Here is an 18,726-nt window from a genome sequence, read left to right on the forward strand (position 1 = left end):
TATTCTGAAACCTCTATTGCTTTGTTTTTTGACTAACTCTGAATTCTAGTATTGTGGTAGGGTGAAAATTCAGTTCTATTCCCACCATGCATGATTTTATATGGCTCAATAACTTTATGCAGAATTGCCTCCTCTTCCCCAACTTGCACTCAGTGAAGAGTCAGATGAGTCATCTGTTCAGCATGGCCTTGGTCTGGCACCATTAATCTTCCCTCCGTGAAATGTGTGTGGCTTCCATATTTGGGGGGGGGGGGAGGGAAGCAAGCTTCTGAATGCCACAGCCACTGAAAATGTAGCTAATTAGAATTCAAAGTATGTGGATTAATTAACAGGATCAAAATTAATAGGCAGTGTTTGCCCTTTTAGACACCAAGGCCTTGTGGTGTAGTTGACGGAAGCGGGTTGATTTGCCAGGGCTCGTTCTACAGGGCACAGCAATGTTTTAATTGCACGTTACGACTGAAGCGATTACATATTAACACCGGGGCAAATGGATCCACCCCAGGGATGAGGTTGATGGGTTACATCTAAACCATGTAGCTGCAAAGGGCCCGGTGGGACGAGGCTTACTTAGGCACTATTATTAATTCCTTTTAAGGAGGCAAAACTAATTAGGTTTAATAAAAACAATTCCGGTGAATGTGCAAAGAGGGATTTTTACATTTAGTCATGCTATTATACTAGTCCCCAACCCCCTAATAATTTTTATGATTATTTCTCATTCCAATCACATTTTTGTCCTGCTTAGGAATTCTTTGCTCCTTTCTTCATATGAATCCCATTTGTTGTTTGTGAAAGTTTGCGGGTAACACAGAACTCTTTGGCTTTGCACGAGGGATTATCTTCAAGGGGGAGAAAGCATATCTGAAGCCATTTCTTTCCCAGTCCAGCCCTTGTTCAGATATTTGGAGCTGAATATTTGAGTATGGAACATGTGGTGGCTTTTCAACTCCAGGGATTGCTGGATGAGGCAGATTATCTGGATTCATTTCATTCTGGCTTCAAGCCTGGAGACAGCTTTGGTTGTCTTGGCTGATGACCTTTTCAGAGAACTGAACAGAGGGAATGTGTCCCTTTTGGCTCTGCTGGACTTCCCAGTAGCATTTGATAATATTGAATATTGTATCCTACTGGATAGCCTTGCTGAGATGGGACATGAGATACATCTACACTGACTACTTAGATTGGTGTGAAACTGGCAGACAAGGAAAACCATTTCAGTATGTCAATTATTAGGTGGGAACCCCTGGATGCAGAGGCTGTTTTCAAACTGGTTCCAGTATCCTCAGTTTATGAAGATAGAAGCAAGAAAAATCTGGGACTTTTTGACATCTTGCATCAGTCTAGATGCATCCTTAGTGAGATCCTCATGCTTCTCTTGAAGATAACACCTTGAATTGAGGTAGTGAATGCTGTATTCCTGAAGTATTGACTCTTGAGTTGAGGAGGAGTATCTCTTACATTCACCGAGCAGACAAGCTGATCACCTTCTTTTTGTACTTTCCTTATTAGAACGCCGACCGTGACCGCAAGAGTGTTAGTGCCTTATCCCTGAAGAAGACTTCTGAGGAATCTGCTCCAGATGGACCAAGTAAGACAATATTGTTAACTGCAGGAAAGGGGCTAGGCAAAGGGTATTTGATATTTAAGCCTGACTCTGCTTAAATCTGTGACCTACATTTCATTGAGGGAATAGATGTACGGTAGAAAGGGCTTTTCCAGACAGTTCAGGCTGGGGGCTTTACTACATGACGCTGGTAAATTGCAATTCCAGCAGAATAATGATGATGAGCACAGAACTGGAAGAAACCACAAGGGCCATCCAGTTCAACTCACTGCCATGATGATGATGATGGTGGTGGTGCTGGTGGTGGTGATGATGATGATTAGCACCCTGTTCCTTCCCCCCTCAGGATTAAAATCCAAAGTTGCTCACGTTTTTAAAAGCCCAACACAATTAAAACATACAAATAGTAAATATTAAACTAAATTAAACTTGTACAATTATTAAAACAAAATGCAATAAAACAAATGAATAAAAAGCTTTTAAAAATAATTCACTAAATAGTGTCTCTGGTCAGTAATTTTAAGCCAGTGCCATGTGTTCCTTATTGTTGCTTTCCATTTCAGTTGTAAGTGGAATATACCTTTTCATTGACGGGAAGAACCTGTCAATGATTCCCAGTATTGTGCACCTTTTGTCGCAGGCAGGGCCGGCCGGAGATATTTTTTGATGTGAAGCGGGGGTGCTGAAAAGCGCCCCCGCCACCGGCGCCCTGGCCCCGCCCAGCGTGCCCTGGCCCCGCCTCCCACGCAGCGTGGGAGGCGGGGCCAGGACACGCTGGGCGGGGGGGTGGGGCCAGAGCTGGCCCCGCCTCCCACGCTACCCCCGCTCGCCCGTCTGGCCATTTCTAGCAGGCCAGAGTTCAGCGGAGGTTCCTCCAGGCCGCGATTGCGGCCTGGAGGAACCTCCGCTGAACTCTGGCCTGCTAGAAATGGCCAGACGGGCGAGCGGGGGTAGCGTGGGAGGCGGGGCTAGCTCTGACGCCGCTCCCCCCCCCCGCCCAGCGTGCCTTGGCCCCGCCTCCCACGCTGCGTGGGAGGCAGGGCCAAGGCACGCTGGGCGGGGGGGGAGCGGCGTCAGAGCTGGCCCCGCCTCCCACGCTACTCCCGCTCGCCCGTCTGGCCTTTTCTAGCAGGCCAGACGGGCCAGGGCGCACTGGGCGGGAGGCGGGGCACCGTCAGGGCGGTGCCCCGCCTCCCGCCCAGCCTGACGGCGCCCCCCCCCCGGGCCTGCGCCCGAGGCGGCGGCGTCAGGTGCCTCATTAGTGGGGCCGGCCCTGGTCGCAGGTTGGGTCTTTGGACCGTAATAAAGTTTTGATTGACAGAAACCACACAACACCACATTTCTCAAATAGTCCCTAATCCAGGTTTTCACCAACCTTGTGGCTTAGTTGCACCTAAGGTACCTTGAAACCATACATGAAATGTCGCCAGGAGTTTCTTTCATTTTCAGGCCCATTCAAGCTTATCCTCCAGTCCTCTGTCTTCAGGGGAGAATCCCACTCCCTCTACATTCACAAACATTATGGAAACACAAGAGAGGCTGCCCAATGGATGTTCCCAGGGAGACTTCCTTTTTGCTGTCTTTCTCTCATCAAGTGAAACATTGGTATTCTGATCAGCTTTTAGACACTGACTGCAAGAACTTTTAACAGTGTGATATTTAATTGCCTTTTATCTTTTAATGGATTTGGTTTAAATAATTCCAAATCTATGGAGAGTTTAACTGAATTTCAACAGTAAACTTTGATACATTTTTACTTGGTTGGAACTGTATTTCATTTAAGTTGAGTAAGCCACCTTGTAATGGGACAAAGGACAAATGTAAACATAACAACAACAACAGCAAGAATTGTTGTTGTTATTATTATTATTATTATTATTATTATTATTATTATTATTATTATTATTATTAATAATAATTTATTTAAAGTATTTATATTCCGCCCTTCCCACCCCGAAAGGGACTCAGGGCGGATTGCAATGAACATATATATGGCAAACATTCAATGCCATCAGACAAACAACATACAATATAGACACACACAGAGGCAATTTTAACATTTTCCAGCTTCATGAGAGATTGCTAGATTGCAGCCACAGGGGGAGCTGTTGCTTCCTCATCCACAAGTGACACCGAGTGCTGTACTTCCTCATTCCTTTCCACATGTTGCTGCCAGTTTAATGGTGTTGTAAATTAGTTAAATTAGCCTCCCGCATAAAGCGTACCTAAATTTCCTAGTTGAGAGATGCAACCGTCTTTCGGGCTGCTTAGGTCAAAAGCAAGCTGGGATATTTAATGGTCGGAGGCTTAACCCAACCCAGGCTTTGAACTCATGACCTCTCAATCAGTAGTGATTTATTGCAGCTGGTTACTAGCCAGCTGCGCCACTGTACTCTCAAAAGAGTACAGTAATGATAATGGCAGTCTCTCACATCTCAAATTTGAATGATGGTTGGTATTGCTTTGTCTTTTTATATTTCTATATTTAGCTCTCCATATTTGCTGGGATTAAGGGCACTGGTCCTGCATAGAAGTGGGACAATTGTGAATTAAAAATGCTATTTTTGAAAACTAGAACAACACCTCTTTAGAAATTTCTAGATCCTCCAGTGCAACTTTATGGTCAACCCCCAGCAGATGTTGACCATAAAGTTGCACTGGGGGATTTAGAAATTCCTAGAGAAAGACCATATTATTCAAATCTGTAAATAATCAATTATATAGAAATTAAACTTTGAATAAGACCAGTTGTATAAATCTTAACCATTTTATGTACAATATTTTCCCCAAATTATATATTCTCCTCTCATCTTGTCAGTCGATCTCATATGAATATGTGAACCTGCTTTATACATGGTGATTGACGTAACCTAATATTGTCTAACATGGCTCCATAGAGTCATGAGGCAAAGCTTTTCCCGTTGTTTGTTTTTTGACATGATTTAGCTAGAGATTGTTTGAATCAGCATGCAAGTACATGCACGTTTCCACTGAGTTTCCTCTCTAGCCTTACCTGCCTCACTGGCTTTCCCCCTGTCTTTCAGTGATTCCTTACCACATCATCATCACCACAGGGAGTGAATTGGGTTCTGACACCGACAGTCGAGTTTACCTCATCATTATGGGACCGCAGAAACTTCGCACAGACCGTCTATGGCTCGATCTCCCAGAAGGACAGGATGAATTTGCAGACGCCTCGGTGGAGAAGTTCTCTGTAATGGGGCGAGATGTTGAAGAGCTCAAAAAGATCGAGGTAAGCCCCAGGTTCCAGGTGTGACATGTGGAAATACAAATGCCCTGAAAGGCTGACAATCCCACAATTGCCTAAAGAAGGAACAGAAGGATTGAACAATCTCACACACGAAACCATCTTATGGTGAATTGGAACTTGATCTCTTCCAATTTGGCTGAGACATTCCCAATTGACCTTCTGCTCTTTCATTTCAAACGTCTCCACATTTCTCTCTCCTAACCTAATTGTCATCTATATCTGCAGATTACTTCTATGGATACAAAGTACAAAGAGTAGTTTGTATTCAGTTAACTTGGCAGCAGAAAGAGGAAAGAAAGAGCATCATTTGACCCTTTCCTGTAGAGTCTGGCAAAAGCAAACTACTGTAGTCTGTCCTGTGTGTGTGTTCTTCCTCTTCAATAACTTTTGCCATCTTGATCACACTCTTTTGCTGTTTGGTCACACATTCCAAACCTAATTTGTGAAATATCGGATTCTGTGTATACTATTAATCTGTTTAGCTCAGAAGTACACAATCTGTAACCCTTGGGCTCTTGAGTATTGCCTGTACACAAGTGCACACTGCTCTTTGGCTTCTGAAACTGCTTGGATAATGTTGTCTCATTTCCAGAATTCCTATTTTCCCATCACTGTTTTCTTGCTTCTAGGTATGTTCCTAAATGCATGCATATATGCATATGTGTTCAGCACACATCTCTACAGATGTACCCCTGAGGAAAATAATAATTATATTCTTGTTTGGATTAAATAATGTCAATTCTGCTTGCCCATGTCTCTCCAATGTCATGGCACATCATAAAAGATGTACTTCTTAGGAACCCTGTTGCCATGGACAGTGACTTTTTGTCATTCTATAAATCCACAACGACATAACACAAACACATCACTCTGCTTGTGTCTGCAACGTTTGTGACCAATTTATTCTTCTTCTTGTGCATAATGAGATGGCTTTTTAGTAGGGGCATATGTGTACAAATGAAATGCATTACATAGTACATATACTACATTATTGCAGAGATGACCATCAGCTGTGGATAGTTGTGAATTAGAATAGACTGGGAGTGAGAATCAAATTGGATTACAATGATCATTGACTATGTTGGCTAATAAACGCTGAAGTCCAATATGATATGGATGGTTGCATGGTTCACATCCAGGGATTATGTGCCAGGATGGAAGAGGAGAGGCAGTCAGTGGTTGGGTGAAAAGAACATCTCTTTTCAGAACTTGATTTCTGTTGTGTCGGTGCCTCTTGTGAAAGTAGGAATTGTGGCAACTTTAATGGCCAAGTTGGAGGCTATTGGGGGAGATCCAGTTGGCCAAGTTACTTATTTTGCATGCTTGGAAAAGTTTAACTCATAGGATAATGATAGTAACATGTATTTTAACCTGAGTATTCATTATTCCGAATATTTTGGACCAAAAGTGTTTTGGGTTTTGGATTTGTACAGATTTCAGAATTCCTTTATATGCATATTAATTTTTTTTTTCCTGTCAGGAGCAACCGGAGTTGCTTCTGGAGTGAGAGAATTGGCAGTCTGCAAGGATGTTGCCCAGGGGACACCCAGATGTTTTGATGTTTTACCATCCTTGTGGGAGGCTTCTCTCATGTCCCCGCATGGAGCTGGAGCTGATAGAGGGAGCTCAGCCATGCTCTCCCCGGGTGGGATTCGAACCTGGCAGCTTTCAGGTCAGCAACCCAACCTTCAAGTCAAGAGGCTTTTATCCCCTAGGCCATCGGAGGCATATTGATAATGAGATATCTTGAAAGTGGGACCCAAGTCTAGAAAAAAAATATTTTTGTTTCACGTATTCCTTGTACACATAGCATGACAACAATTTTATACAATATTTTTATAATGTGCTGAGAAGGTGATATTGAAAATGGAAAGTCAGAAGCCACAGTTGGCATGAAGCTTAGCTTTGAAAGTGGTTCTGGTGTGGAGGGTAGATAGGCAGGGGTTTAGATGAAAATAAGATCTGATACAGTCAGGCATAAACTAAAAAATGTAAGAAACTGTAACCACAAGCTTATATAAACATGTTTTAATCTGCTTTAATACATTTCATCAATCTGTTTGTTTGGCTTGGCTATCGAAGCAGAAGAGGAAGAAATATTTTAGGATACGATGGCAGTGGATTACTAATGAGAAGCTGGAAATTAAACTGTGATTTTCAAAAGGATCCTGAAGGACAGATTTTGGTGGAGTGGGTGCAACATTCTCCCTGGCACTTTGTCAGTGATCTAGCAGAGCTCTTAGGATATGTGCGTGTTTTCATAAGGATTGGTTTAATGAAAAGCAACAACTATTTTATTGGTGGTAAAATTTTGCTTATTTCGCTCTCCATTCACGCATTCGAGAATGGAAAATTTTCTCCCTGCCAGGGTGATTACAAGAAACTTTGCCTTTTATGGATAGGTTTTGTTTGCTTGTTTTTGTAGAGTTTTTGTGACTCAAATTGTATGGGTTTTATTGGCTGTTTCAGCTACTAAGACAGTAGCGTCAGGCAAAATCAAAATCTTGCAGCCTCTCCTTCTGTGTTCTCTGCTGTTATTATTATTTATTTATTTTTTGTCATCTTGACCACACTTTAAAACGAGTTTGCCAAACTTGTCCCAGTTTTCATCTGGAGGATATGCAAACATGCATTTATGAAGACAACCCAGAACTGACTGGACAATCCCTTAAAAGATAAAAATAATGTTGTCTACCTTCTCTTTTAAAAACAAGAAGTAAATGGTCACCTTTCAAGCCAAAATATATATTTCAGGAGGAATGCAACCTGTGATTAGATTGTTCTTCCTAATATTTAGGTGGAATCTCATCACCTTTTCTGTAGTTCAAATCCATTGCTCTATATCCTACTTTCTAGAGCAGCTGGAAACACACTGGCTCCCTCTCTCCATCTTCTCTTCAGCAAGCTAAACATACCCAACTCCATAAACCACTCCTCATAGAGCCTGGCTTTCAGACCTTCCAGATTGCCAATATCCTTCTTGAATTGTAGTGCCAAAAACTATACATGGCATTCCAGATCTGACCAAAGCACAAGAGAATAAAACTATTACTTCCCTTGCTTTAGTCAGTGGTTCTCAATCTGTGGGTCCCCAGATGTTTTGGCCTTTAACTCCCAGAAATCCCAACAGCTGGTAAACACCTGGAGACCCACAGGTTGAGAACCACTGCTTTAGATACTGTACGTCTAATATCATCTTATTAATTGTGTCCAATCACAAAACGTTTGTCACCGGTGTCTCGTGTCATGAGCAACAGATGGTTTATGAATGACCACAATTAATAACATGATTGTCATTGTCTGTACTTCTTATGGTTCATTGTGCATCAGATGAAAGTGTGCTCTGATGTCTAAAATCTCCCAGTAAATCTCTGAATTTTAAAAGTGCTACAGCACTTGTTGCACTTGCTTCCACAAAGTAAGACGACTACCCTTCTGGGAATGGATTTGGAAACGTGTCGTTTTTGTGTGGCACATCATTTGGGATGGCTTTCACATTGTATTTTAAACCTGCAAATATATATTTTTAAAGAAACAAAATACTTGACAAAATGTTGGTCTCTATCAGAGATTTGATTTCATAAATGAACTTTAAAAGGCATACATGTATGTACATGTGCATGATACCAACAGCATTCCAGTCAATAAGAATCATTCTGTTGTCTGGAGCTTCCTGGGTGTTTTATTCTAAAAAAGGAAATTTTCCAGGCTGTGGAAATCCAGAATCCCAATCTAGATTGTGGCCTTGCACTTTTCATTTGCTTTTTAAAAGTTATTCCGATAATTGCAAATGCCACCTCTGCTGTGTTACCGCTCAAGGGGTTACTGAATATAGGGCTGCCATGGCCAAATTATGGACAGCAGGGGAGAATATGAGGTTTTCCAAGAAAACTGAACAAATTCAAACCGGCAGCAGAAACAGCCCTTTAGGGTTGGTTATTCCTTGAGTGCAGTTGTGTTATTGATTTTTCTTTTCCCACAGTCACAGATGTTCTCCACATTTATTTCTCTGACGGAAGGAACCATCCCTGTGATTGAGGTGATGAACACAAAGAGCAGCATCAAATACATTTGGCCTCAGCAGTCCTGCCGAGGAACCACATGGCTTTTTCCTCTTGGCAGGCGGCTGACGGATGCCGTTCCTCTCAGCGGGAAGTGACAGAAGGTCGGGTGGAAAGAAGATGGAGAATGTGGGAAAGTGGAGAGGAAGAAAATAAAGGGCTGAGATGGATCGGAGTGTTATGAGTATAACTGGGAATAAAGGCAGGCAAGAAGAAAAAGCAGGGGTGGGTTAAGAAATCATAACACAGGAGATGTTGGAAGTGTCCTGTCTGAGTTTTAGCGTTGGCTGATAGGCCATGCCAACTCCCCAAATTCCCTCATATCCAGAAGTTTGTTTGCCCTGCATATTATATCAGTTTCATATCAATTACATTATCTCCATCCAAGGAAATATGGCATTTGATTCTCCAGGAGTGCCAATTTACCTTTTAAATCGCTTGGATGGCCCACCTTTTTCAAAGTAAAAATTACCCATTAAGAAAAACGTTAGTAGACTTCTGGATACTGTACATTTTGATTACTTTTTCTAAGTTGAAAATGAATTACTCTACTTTCACAATAAATTAATAATAAAAACACAGACATTAAAATAAGAAACAAAATAAAAGAATCCATTACAAAAATAACCTCATAATATTCCCACCCTATTACTTTCTGCAATCCCTACCAACTAAGAGTAACATATTGGAAAATAACAGTATCTAGTCTCTGGACACATATCCATTTGGTAAATGTGAATCTCCATGAATTTGTGGAAACCACCTTCTGAAAACTACTATTCAATAAAACCATGACCTTTTTAGAAGTCAACTCTTTGAACAAGTGATATTCACAAGCACACAGGTAACTCTGCTGTTAAACTGAAGAACCATATCTTTCAACTTCCAAGGACAAAGACATGCCACTACGAAAATATATTTGGTTAGCAGAGAATGATTGTTTCTTTGAAATTGTAATTACCCAAAAGGCATACACTCCCTTAAGACTTCTTAGTTTAAAATATGCACTCAGAGATTTTAAAAAACAAAATCTTCTTTGAAAAAAATGTCTTATTTACTCGTAAGCATCTTGTATTAATTCCCCATACAGACACATTTTTTATTGAAGTTTAGTCACAGATAGGATGTAGTTTCTCTGTGTTGAGTACACAGGATATAATTCTTAATCAGTAGTCCATAGTCTTTAGGTATAGTTATACTCACTGAAGTCCATAAGTCATACTTCTTTACTGAAGTCCAAACAGCAACATACATGCATCCACCTTCATTGAGGTCTGATGTAAAGAGGAAATCCACCTCCACTGAGGTGTAACGCAGACTGACAACAAAATGGAGTCCTGAGTCTGAATATGCTCAGTACAAACACATGTCTATAACCCCTCCCACACCAAAGAGGTACAGTCAAATTGGCAAATCAACATACACATAGAATACAGATTAGCAAATATATACATTAACAAATAAATAGTGAGAGGCTTGAGAGGTTGCTATTTCCAACATAAAAACAAAACTCTATCGTCCTCGCTCTCTTTCTTTTTTTAAAGATAAAATTAAAACCTCAATAAAAAAAACACATCTGAGAGAGTCTGCCAGTGAGAATCTGAAGGGGGCAAATGATTGCCCCCTTCACATGCTACATTTTTCCATCTCTAATTTAATGTCAATAAATATCTAAATATAAGGGATCTTGATATGCTTGTACCAAATTCTGTTGAGGATCTTCAGAAACCAAAGGGAGAAAATAATGGGAAGTGGGATTCTTTGATTTATTTTTATTTTTTTTTGCATTAGCTCCATGTACTTTCCATTAGTAACAAACTGGAATTCATTTAGCCAAGAGAGTGATAGAGAGATCATGTGAATGTGTTCTATTGGAAATCACTACGTGGATCTCCCGGGTGTAGAATTTTATTTGCTGAGCCTGCAGTAAACACAACCTGCCCTTGCTCTTTATTACCGATTTATTGGCAGTGCACACTGTTTCCCGAGCATCCCCTGGCTCTAAGTATGTCTTGTTTCCCCCTTGTTATGTTACAGGCCAGGCGAATAGATGAAATAGTGCCAGAAGAGTCTGTTCCTTCTCATATAAATATCCTAGAACGCCAAGATTTGAGAATGCTTAAGTGGGGTATTGATGTTAATTTGGTCTGTCTGGTTTAACCACCATCATAAATCGGGAACCTTGGAGATTAGAGGGTGATAAAAGTGATCTCAAACAAAATCCAGAATTTTGCTGACACATTTTGTGGACCCTCACTCCCTAGGTCTAACACATAAGGGTGGGGAACTTTGTCGATTTCACTTCCCTCAGGGCTTTGTGTCTTCTCTCATTTTCCTCCATCTGGTGTTCTGGCTGGAATGGTCTTTTGGCTAGTCTTATCTCCCTTGCTCTTTAACAAATCCATCGTGTCTCTGTCTCATTATTATAACCTTGCAGTGTCTGTGTCAGTTGGAATTTGCCAAACCTTTTTGAGATCACAGGGGGAGATCGAGAGAAGGATGACTTCCAGCTTGGAATTGCTGGCAAGTGATAAATGATCTGCCACGGTGGATAAATTTATGAATGGCCTTGCCCATTCATAGACTTGGATTACAAATTATGTCTAACCACAAGAGGTGTGAAATTCCCTAAAGGAGATGAGATGGAAGAACCATCCTGATCTCAGGAGGTTTGAATCAATATCTCTAGATCATTAGTTTTTTCTGGCAGAACATTAGTTGGCCAACTAAAGTTCCTCTCCCAAGCTAATAAGCCAACCTTTTAGTAGTCTGAATCCAATGTTCCCACAGTGTAGCATAAATATCCACAGATACATACATTGTACAATTGCAATAGCACTATGAAACCACCATGCAGAATAGCAGCATTGCACACATCATGTTAATAAGTGAGCACTGATCTGCAACCACAATATGCCACATTGCTGTACATGCAACTCTAATTCTACTGCTGTCAACAGAATGTGCCTGTTGTGTTAAGGCAAATGCTTCACCCCATATGCGTAGCATGATTTACTCATACATATCTTGATAACGGAAAGCCAGACACGAAATGGGTTCCCATTAATGTGTTGGCTACAATTTTCATCCTGGCCAGAGAGCATGATTAGAATCATAGAATGATAGAATAGTAGAGTTGGAAGAGACCTCATGGGCCATCCAGTCCAACCCCCTGCCAAGAAGCAGGAAATCGCATTCAAAGCACCCCCGACAGATGGCCATCCAGCCTCTGTTTAAAAGCCTCCAAAGAAGGAGCCTCCACCACAGCCCGGGGGCGAGAGTTCCACTGTCGAACAGCCCTCACAGTGAGGAAGTTCTTCCTAATGTTCAGGTGGAATCTCCTTTCCTGTAGTTTGAAGCCATTGTTCCGCGTCCTAGTCTGCAGGGCAGCAGAAAACAATCTTGCTCCCTCCTCCCTATGACTTCCCCTCACATATTTGTACATGGCTATCATGTCTCCTCTCAGCCTTCTCTTCTGCAGGCTAAACATGCCCAGTTCTTTAAGCCTCTCCTCATAGGGCTTGTTCTCCAGGCCTTTGATCATTTTAGTTGCCCTCCTCTGGACGCTTTCCAGCTTGTCAACATCTCCCTTCAACTGCAGTGCCCAGAACTGGATGCAGTATTCCAGGTGTGGCCTGACCAAGGCAGAATAGAGGGATAGCATGACTTCCCTGGATCTAGACGCTATTCCCCTATTGATGCAGGCCAGAATCCCATTGGCTTTCTAAGCAGCCGCATCACATTGCTGGCTCATGTTTAACTTGTTGTCCACGAGGACTCCAAGGTCTTTTTCGCACACACTGCTGTCTAGCCAGGAGTCCCCCATTCTGTATCTTTGCATTCCATTTTTTCTGCCGAAGTGAAGTATCTTGCATTTGTCCCTGTTGAACTTCATTTTGTTAGTTTCGGCCCATCTCTCTAGTCTGTCAAGATCGTTTTGAATTCTGCTCCGGTCTTCTGGAGTGTTGGCTATCCCTCCCAGTTTGGTGTTGTCTGCAAACTTGATGATCGTGCCTTCTAACCCTTTGTATAAGTCGTTAATAAAGATGTTGAACAGAACCGGGCCCAGGACGGAGCCCTGCGTCACTCCACTCGTGACTTCTTTCCAAGATGAAGACGACACATTGGTGAGCACCCTTTAGGTTCGTTCGCTTAGCCAATTACAGATCCACCTAACTGTAGTTTTGTCTAGCCCACATTTTACTAGTTTGTTTGCCAGAAGGTTGTGAGGGACTTTGTCGAAGGCCTTACTGAAATTCAGGTACGCTACATCCACGGCATTCCCTGTATCGACCCAACTCGTAACTCTGTCGAAAAAAGAGATCAGATTAGTCTGGCATGACTTGTTTTTGGTAAATCCGTGTTGACTATTAGCAATGACTGCATCTGTTTCTAAGTGTTTGCAGACCACTTCCTTAATGATCTTTTCCAGAATCTTGCCTGGTATCGATGTGAGGCTGACCGGACGGTAATTGTTTGGGTCGTTCTTTTTTCCCTTCTTGAAGATAGGGACCACATTCGCCGTCCTCCAATCTGCTGGGACTTCTCCCGTTCTCCAAGAACTCTCGAAGATAATTGCCAGTGGTTCTGAAATAACTTCTGCTAGTTCCTTCAATACTCTTGGATGTAGCTGATCTGGCCCTGGGGACTTGAATTCGTTTAGAGTGGCCAGGTGTTCCTGGACAACTTGTTTCCCTATTTGGGGTTGGATTTCCCCAAATCCTTCGTCCATTTCATGTTGCTGAGGTTGAAGATGGCTTTCTTTTTGTGAGAAGACTGAGGCAAAAGAAGGCATTAAGCAGTTCTGCCTTTTCCCTGTCCCCTGTCGCCATCACCCCATCTTCTCCTCGCAGAGGCCCTATTGCCTCCTTTTTCTACCAACGTAAGCAAAAAAGCTTTTTTTGTAGTTTTTAATGTCCCTGGCAAGCCTGAGCTCATTTTGCGCTTTAGCCTTGCGAACCTTTTCCCTACAGGTGTTGGCTATAAGTTTGAATTCTTCTTTGGTGATTTCTCCCCTTTTCCACTTCTTGTGCATGTCACTTTTGAGTTTTAGCTCAGTTAGAAGTTCTTTGGACATCCATTCTGGCTTCTTTGCACTTGTCTTATTTTTCTTCTTTGTTGGCACTGTTTGCATTTGCGCCTTGAGTATTTCACTTTTAAAAAACTCCCATCCATCCTTAACTCCCTTGTCTTTTGATATTGGCGTCCATGGAATGCTGCTCAGTATTTCCTTCATTTTTTGGAAGTCAGCTCTCTTAAAGTCCAGAATGTGTGTTTGACTTGTCTTAGTTTCAGCCTTCCATTGTATCACAAACTGCAGGTGCACATGGTCACTTGCCCCTAAGGATCCAACGACTTCTACTGTATTGATCAGGTCTTCCACATTTGTTAAGATTAGATCAAGAGTTGCTGATCCCCTTGTTGCCTCCTCTACCTTCTGGACCATAAAATTGTCTGCAAGGCAAGTGAGGAATTTGTTGGACTTTGTGCTCTTGGCCAAGTTTGTTTTCCAGCAGATATCAGGATAGTTGAAGTCACCCATGACTACTACATCTCTTCTTTGTGCCTGTTTGGTCAGCTGTTGACAAAAGGCTTCATCAAGTTCTATATCCTGGTTCGGAGGTCTGTAGTAGACACCCACGACGAGATATTATGAGTCCCTTCTTTCTCCTGGGATGGAAACTATTTTGGGAGCTTCACTCCAATACATCGGAATGACAAAAGAATTGTAGAAGACTGGATTGTATAATGGCTGAATTGATCATCATATCAGTAGAGCAGTTAATCCATTCTGTGTCATAGAAGATATCCAAAATGCTGAAATCTGTCCCTCAAGCTATTAAAAGCATAATCTGCAACATGATTTGATAACCAAAGTTTTTTTTTGAGTGCCTTCAAATCATTTCTAAAGGTGAACCTAACATAGGGTTTTCCATTGCTGAGAGAGTGTAATTTGCCTAAGGTACTCTCCTGTTTTGTCTTTCAAGAACAGCCTTAAAACACTGTGCTAAGTAAATGAAAACAGCTTTACTTCAGCAAAACATAAAGTACAACACTCTCAGTGGAATAATGCAAAAGGTAGCAAGGAAGACTTACTTCAGACAAAGAAACAGCAATAAATCCAGATGCAGACTCGGAGCAGGCACAAGGAGAGTGAAGGCATTAGTCAGTTTGTTACCAGTAAGAGCTGGCTGCACCTGCTTCTGCTTTATAGCTCTGAGTCCCCTCACAACTGATTCCCCTCACAACAATTCCTAATTACTCAGCTGCATTTCTGGCTGCTATTCTAGCTGAACGACGTCTCTGCTCTGTTTCCTTTCACCTCTCCTGAAAAGTGGGTACTTGCAAAGTCTCCTCCTCAGATTCATGAACATTTTCCTGGTCCCCTTCCTCTTCTGAAGAAGAGGAATCCCTAACAGGTACCCAGTGGGTTTCCAAATCCGCCAAATGCAGATTTGAGTCATGTTTAAAGGCAGAATGAGAGTAAAGAGGGGGCCAAGCAAACCTTCAATAAGAGGGAATTCCAGAGCCTGGAGATTCTCTGTAGTTCCCTAGGAAGTTTTGCAAGAGACTGGGCAAAGGAAGGCAGGAGAAGGTGCCAATGAGAAGTATTTCATTTTCTTTGTTCCCATTAGACAGTTCAAGAGTGTGTGAACGTCCATGCATCTCCCAGTAGATCTGTTCAGTTTCTCAGGTGATTAGCTCTAATTTTCTGCAGCAATAATGGCATTAGTAGGGTAATAACAGAGTGGATGAAACAGATAGAGAAAACTGATCAATTGTGGTTCTTTATGGCTGGAGGAAGGAGGCATACAAGAGATCTATCATTTCAGAGGGAGACAGCTTGTCATGTAAGAAAAAAATTAAAAGTTATTAAGACATTGAGACTGGACTGAGAAATCATTTCTTTATTCGCATCCGTGGAGCTAAAAGGCTTTGGTGCCTCTGCTAATGATGAACAACTTTTGCTTTGAACATGATGAACCGTCATCACTTCCAGTGTTGCTTTCTGTGCGCAGATTGTTCATTAAGCTGATTGACTGGGAGAGGCTGCCTTGAAGGGATTGGGATACATAATTATGGTGATAAGAATGTGCCGAAGATTAATCTCTTTAGTAATTTGGTGGTGACATTGCACTGAGGTTCTTGGAGGGAAGTCTGAAATGTTTGCAGTTTGCTGAGTGGTTCAGACTGTTGGGTGGAGGTTCTCATCTTTCAAAGTTAAGTAGGGTCATACCAGTTAGAGTATATATTTTGGAATTATAACCTTGCTCACCTTCAGAAGAATTCTGCAAGCTGTTATTCCAACAAAGGAACATCTATATAAATAAAAATGTAATGTCCATTTGTGAGGACCTCATATCTCCCAAACTACTACACTACAAAATTTGGACACAATGTAGCATTTGAACTGATGAATGTTTTAAGGTATTTGCATACCTACTATCAAAACCTGTCACACCTGAGACAGGTAAAACCATGCCCCTTACAAACTGCCAATCAATCCCTTCCTCCCGTAGCAACCGTTGTACCAGACGGCTCCTTCCCTTAGCAACAGCCCTAGCAATTGCCAAGCAGTCTCCTCCCTTTAGCAGCCGGCGTGGGCAGGGCTGCAAGGGATGGCTAGGCCTACCTTCTTGCCACTTAGTTCAATATATCTGTGGAAGGTCCAGGGTGGAGAAAGAACTCTTTCTTGCTTGAGGCAAGTGTGGATGCTGCCATTGCCAACCTTGATTAGCACTGAATGGCCTTGGAGCTTCAAAGCCTGGCTGCTTATTGCCTGGGGGAATCCTTTGTTGGGATGTGTTAGCTGGCCCTGATTGTTTCATGTCTGGAATTCCTCTGTTTTCTGAGTGGTGTTCTTTATTTACTGTCCTGATTGTAGAGTTTTTAAATACTCTTAGACAAATTTTCAATAAAAGGGAGAGAAAGGCACTGGGGCCTATGGCTTCTTCCAGCAGGATAATAACAGGGGGGAAGTCACACCCCCTGTTATTCTCCCCAAAGGGAGGGCAGAGAAAAAAAGAGATCTATATCCATCCACCCATCTATCTATCTATATTCAAAGGCAGTCTTTAGAATTCTACGTTTTACATCAGGACACGGATTGCTTATCACATGGACAGTAATATCATCCGTGTTCCAAAGTCACCAAACCAGACAATTTCCATATCTGCACAGACAATGGAACCACTACAAATATTGCCTACCCACAAGCATTGTGAAATTACATATATCTGAAACCTACTATTTCTCTATCCTTTCTTTCCCATTGAACCAGACTGGGCCACAGCAACGTGTGACCGGGTACAACTAGTTTCCAATAAATGTCTTTGTTGTTATTAGTTGTCTTTAAGTTGATATTAACTTATGGTTGGTTACCCAAGAAATTGGAAGCCTCCAAGTAACTCTATGTCTTATGTCTCATGTCTCGTGGATTCAGCACTATGTCTTCCATGATTGATCTCGAATTGAGTTTTCCTCTTTTCTTAATGACTCCCAACTTACCAAGTGTCAGGTTAGTTGTCTTGGCTTCTAGAGAAAGTTCAGGCTTGATTTCCCCTAAGGCCCATTTATTTGTGTTTTTATCAGTCCACAATATCTGTAGAAGTCTTCTCCCATATCACTCCTGAAATTAGTTGATTTTCAGCTTTCTTCACTGTCCATCTTTCAGAACAATACTTAGAAATGGAAAATACAGTATCCTTGGCAATCCTAATATTAGTATTCAGTTATATATCTTTATACTTGAGGATCCTGTCTAGTTCCTTCATAGCTGTTTTCCGAAGTTTTCTTCTGACTTCTTGACTTCAGTTTCCACTCTGATTAATGATGAGTAAAGTAATGGAAAATCTTGACCTATTCTAGTGTCTTCAACATCTGCTTTAAAGTTATGTAAATCATCTGTGGTCATTATTTTCTTAAATTTCAACTCTGAATCTGACTTTGCATTTTGCCCTTGATTTTCTTCAATAATTGTTCTAAGTCTTTGCTATTTTCTGGTAGAAGGATGGTGTCATCTGTATATCTCAAACTGTTGATATTCCTTTCTCCAGTTTTCATGTCTGCTTCCTCTGATTCTAATATAATGTCATATTTTCAGCATTCAAGTTAAATAGACATGTTTGTCTTTCATTGAACCAAAACCATTATTTTCTTGTTGGGCCTCCCAGATTGGCCATGATGGGGCCACACCAGAAAGCTCCTGGCTCTTGGAGGAAATAACCATCGTCGTGCCCACCAAAGGTCTCATGTACACCTTTGTTTGTAAATGCTGGCTGGCCAGGGACATGGGAGATGGTCTTACATCACGTATCTTCAACATCCTGGATGCTGACAGTGTCAACATTGGGGTGAAGGTCAGTTCTGTTGCCAGATCTTTTAACACTTCTCCCCTTCCCCCTAACTTTTGAAGAAAACGTGTTTGCCTGTCTTCTTCAGATCCCTTTGCTAAAGAAGCAAGAGCTGAGTTTTTCCTTGCTTCCCTTTGCATTCATTGTTCAGCCTGGCTGAGTTTCAGCATTGCAAGAACGCTGGTCACAGCGGCGGGAAAGTGTTGAGGTTATGAAACTTCCAAAGTCATTCCTCACTGTGATACATGCCTAAATCTGAATGAGAACTATGTTGAAATGTACTTTTGCAGTGTGGCTTTCAACTGCATATCGTAAGTGGTTTATCCTATATTTTGTTCTTTTTTAATTCCAAAACGTCATGTACTTTCTGGATAGCCCTCGTATGTAACACAGAGCTGAACTACGGTATGGCTGTTCTCTCAGCTCTTCCAGGACTCAGTATTTAGCTGTTGTTACCCTTACTTGATGTCACAT

The 18,726-nt window shown here is 41.8% G+C and overlaps 1 protein-coding gene across 1 annotated transcript in view; it reads left to right on the top strand.

The window, feature by feature from the left end:
• The window catches only part of loxhd1 (lipoxygenase homology PLAT domains 1), a 210,406-nt gene that overhangs the window by 148,703 nt on the left and 42,977 nt on the right, over positions 1–18,726 (top strand). Inside the window, exons 31-33 of the mRNA XM_062972582.1 lie at positions 1,513–1,591; positions 4,612–4,820; positions 18,073–18,258. Coding sequence (XP_062828652.1) covers positions 1,513–1,591; positions 4,612–4,820; positions 18,073–18,258 — 474 coding nt within the window. The remainder of the gene's footprint in view (positions 1–1,512; positions 1,592–4,611; positions 4,821–18,072; positions 18,259–18,726) is intronic.

The sequence above is a fragment of the Anolis carolinensis genome, chromosome 2 (genome assembly GCF_035594765.1).
Source record: "Anolis carolinensis isolate JA03-04 chromosome 2, rAnoCar3.1.pri, whole genome shotgun sequence".
Lineage (NCBI taxonomy): Eukaryota > Metazoa > Chordata > Lepidosauria > Squamata > Dactyloidae > Anolis > Anolis carolinensis.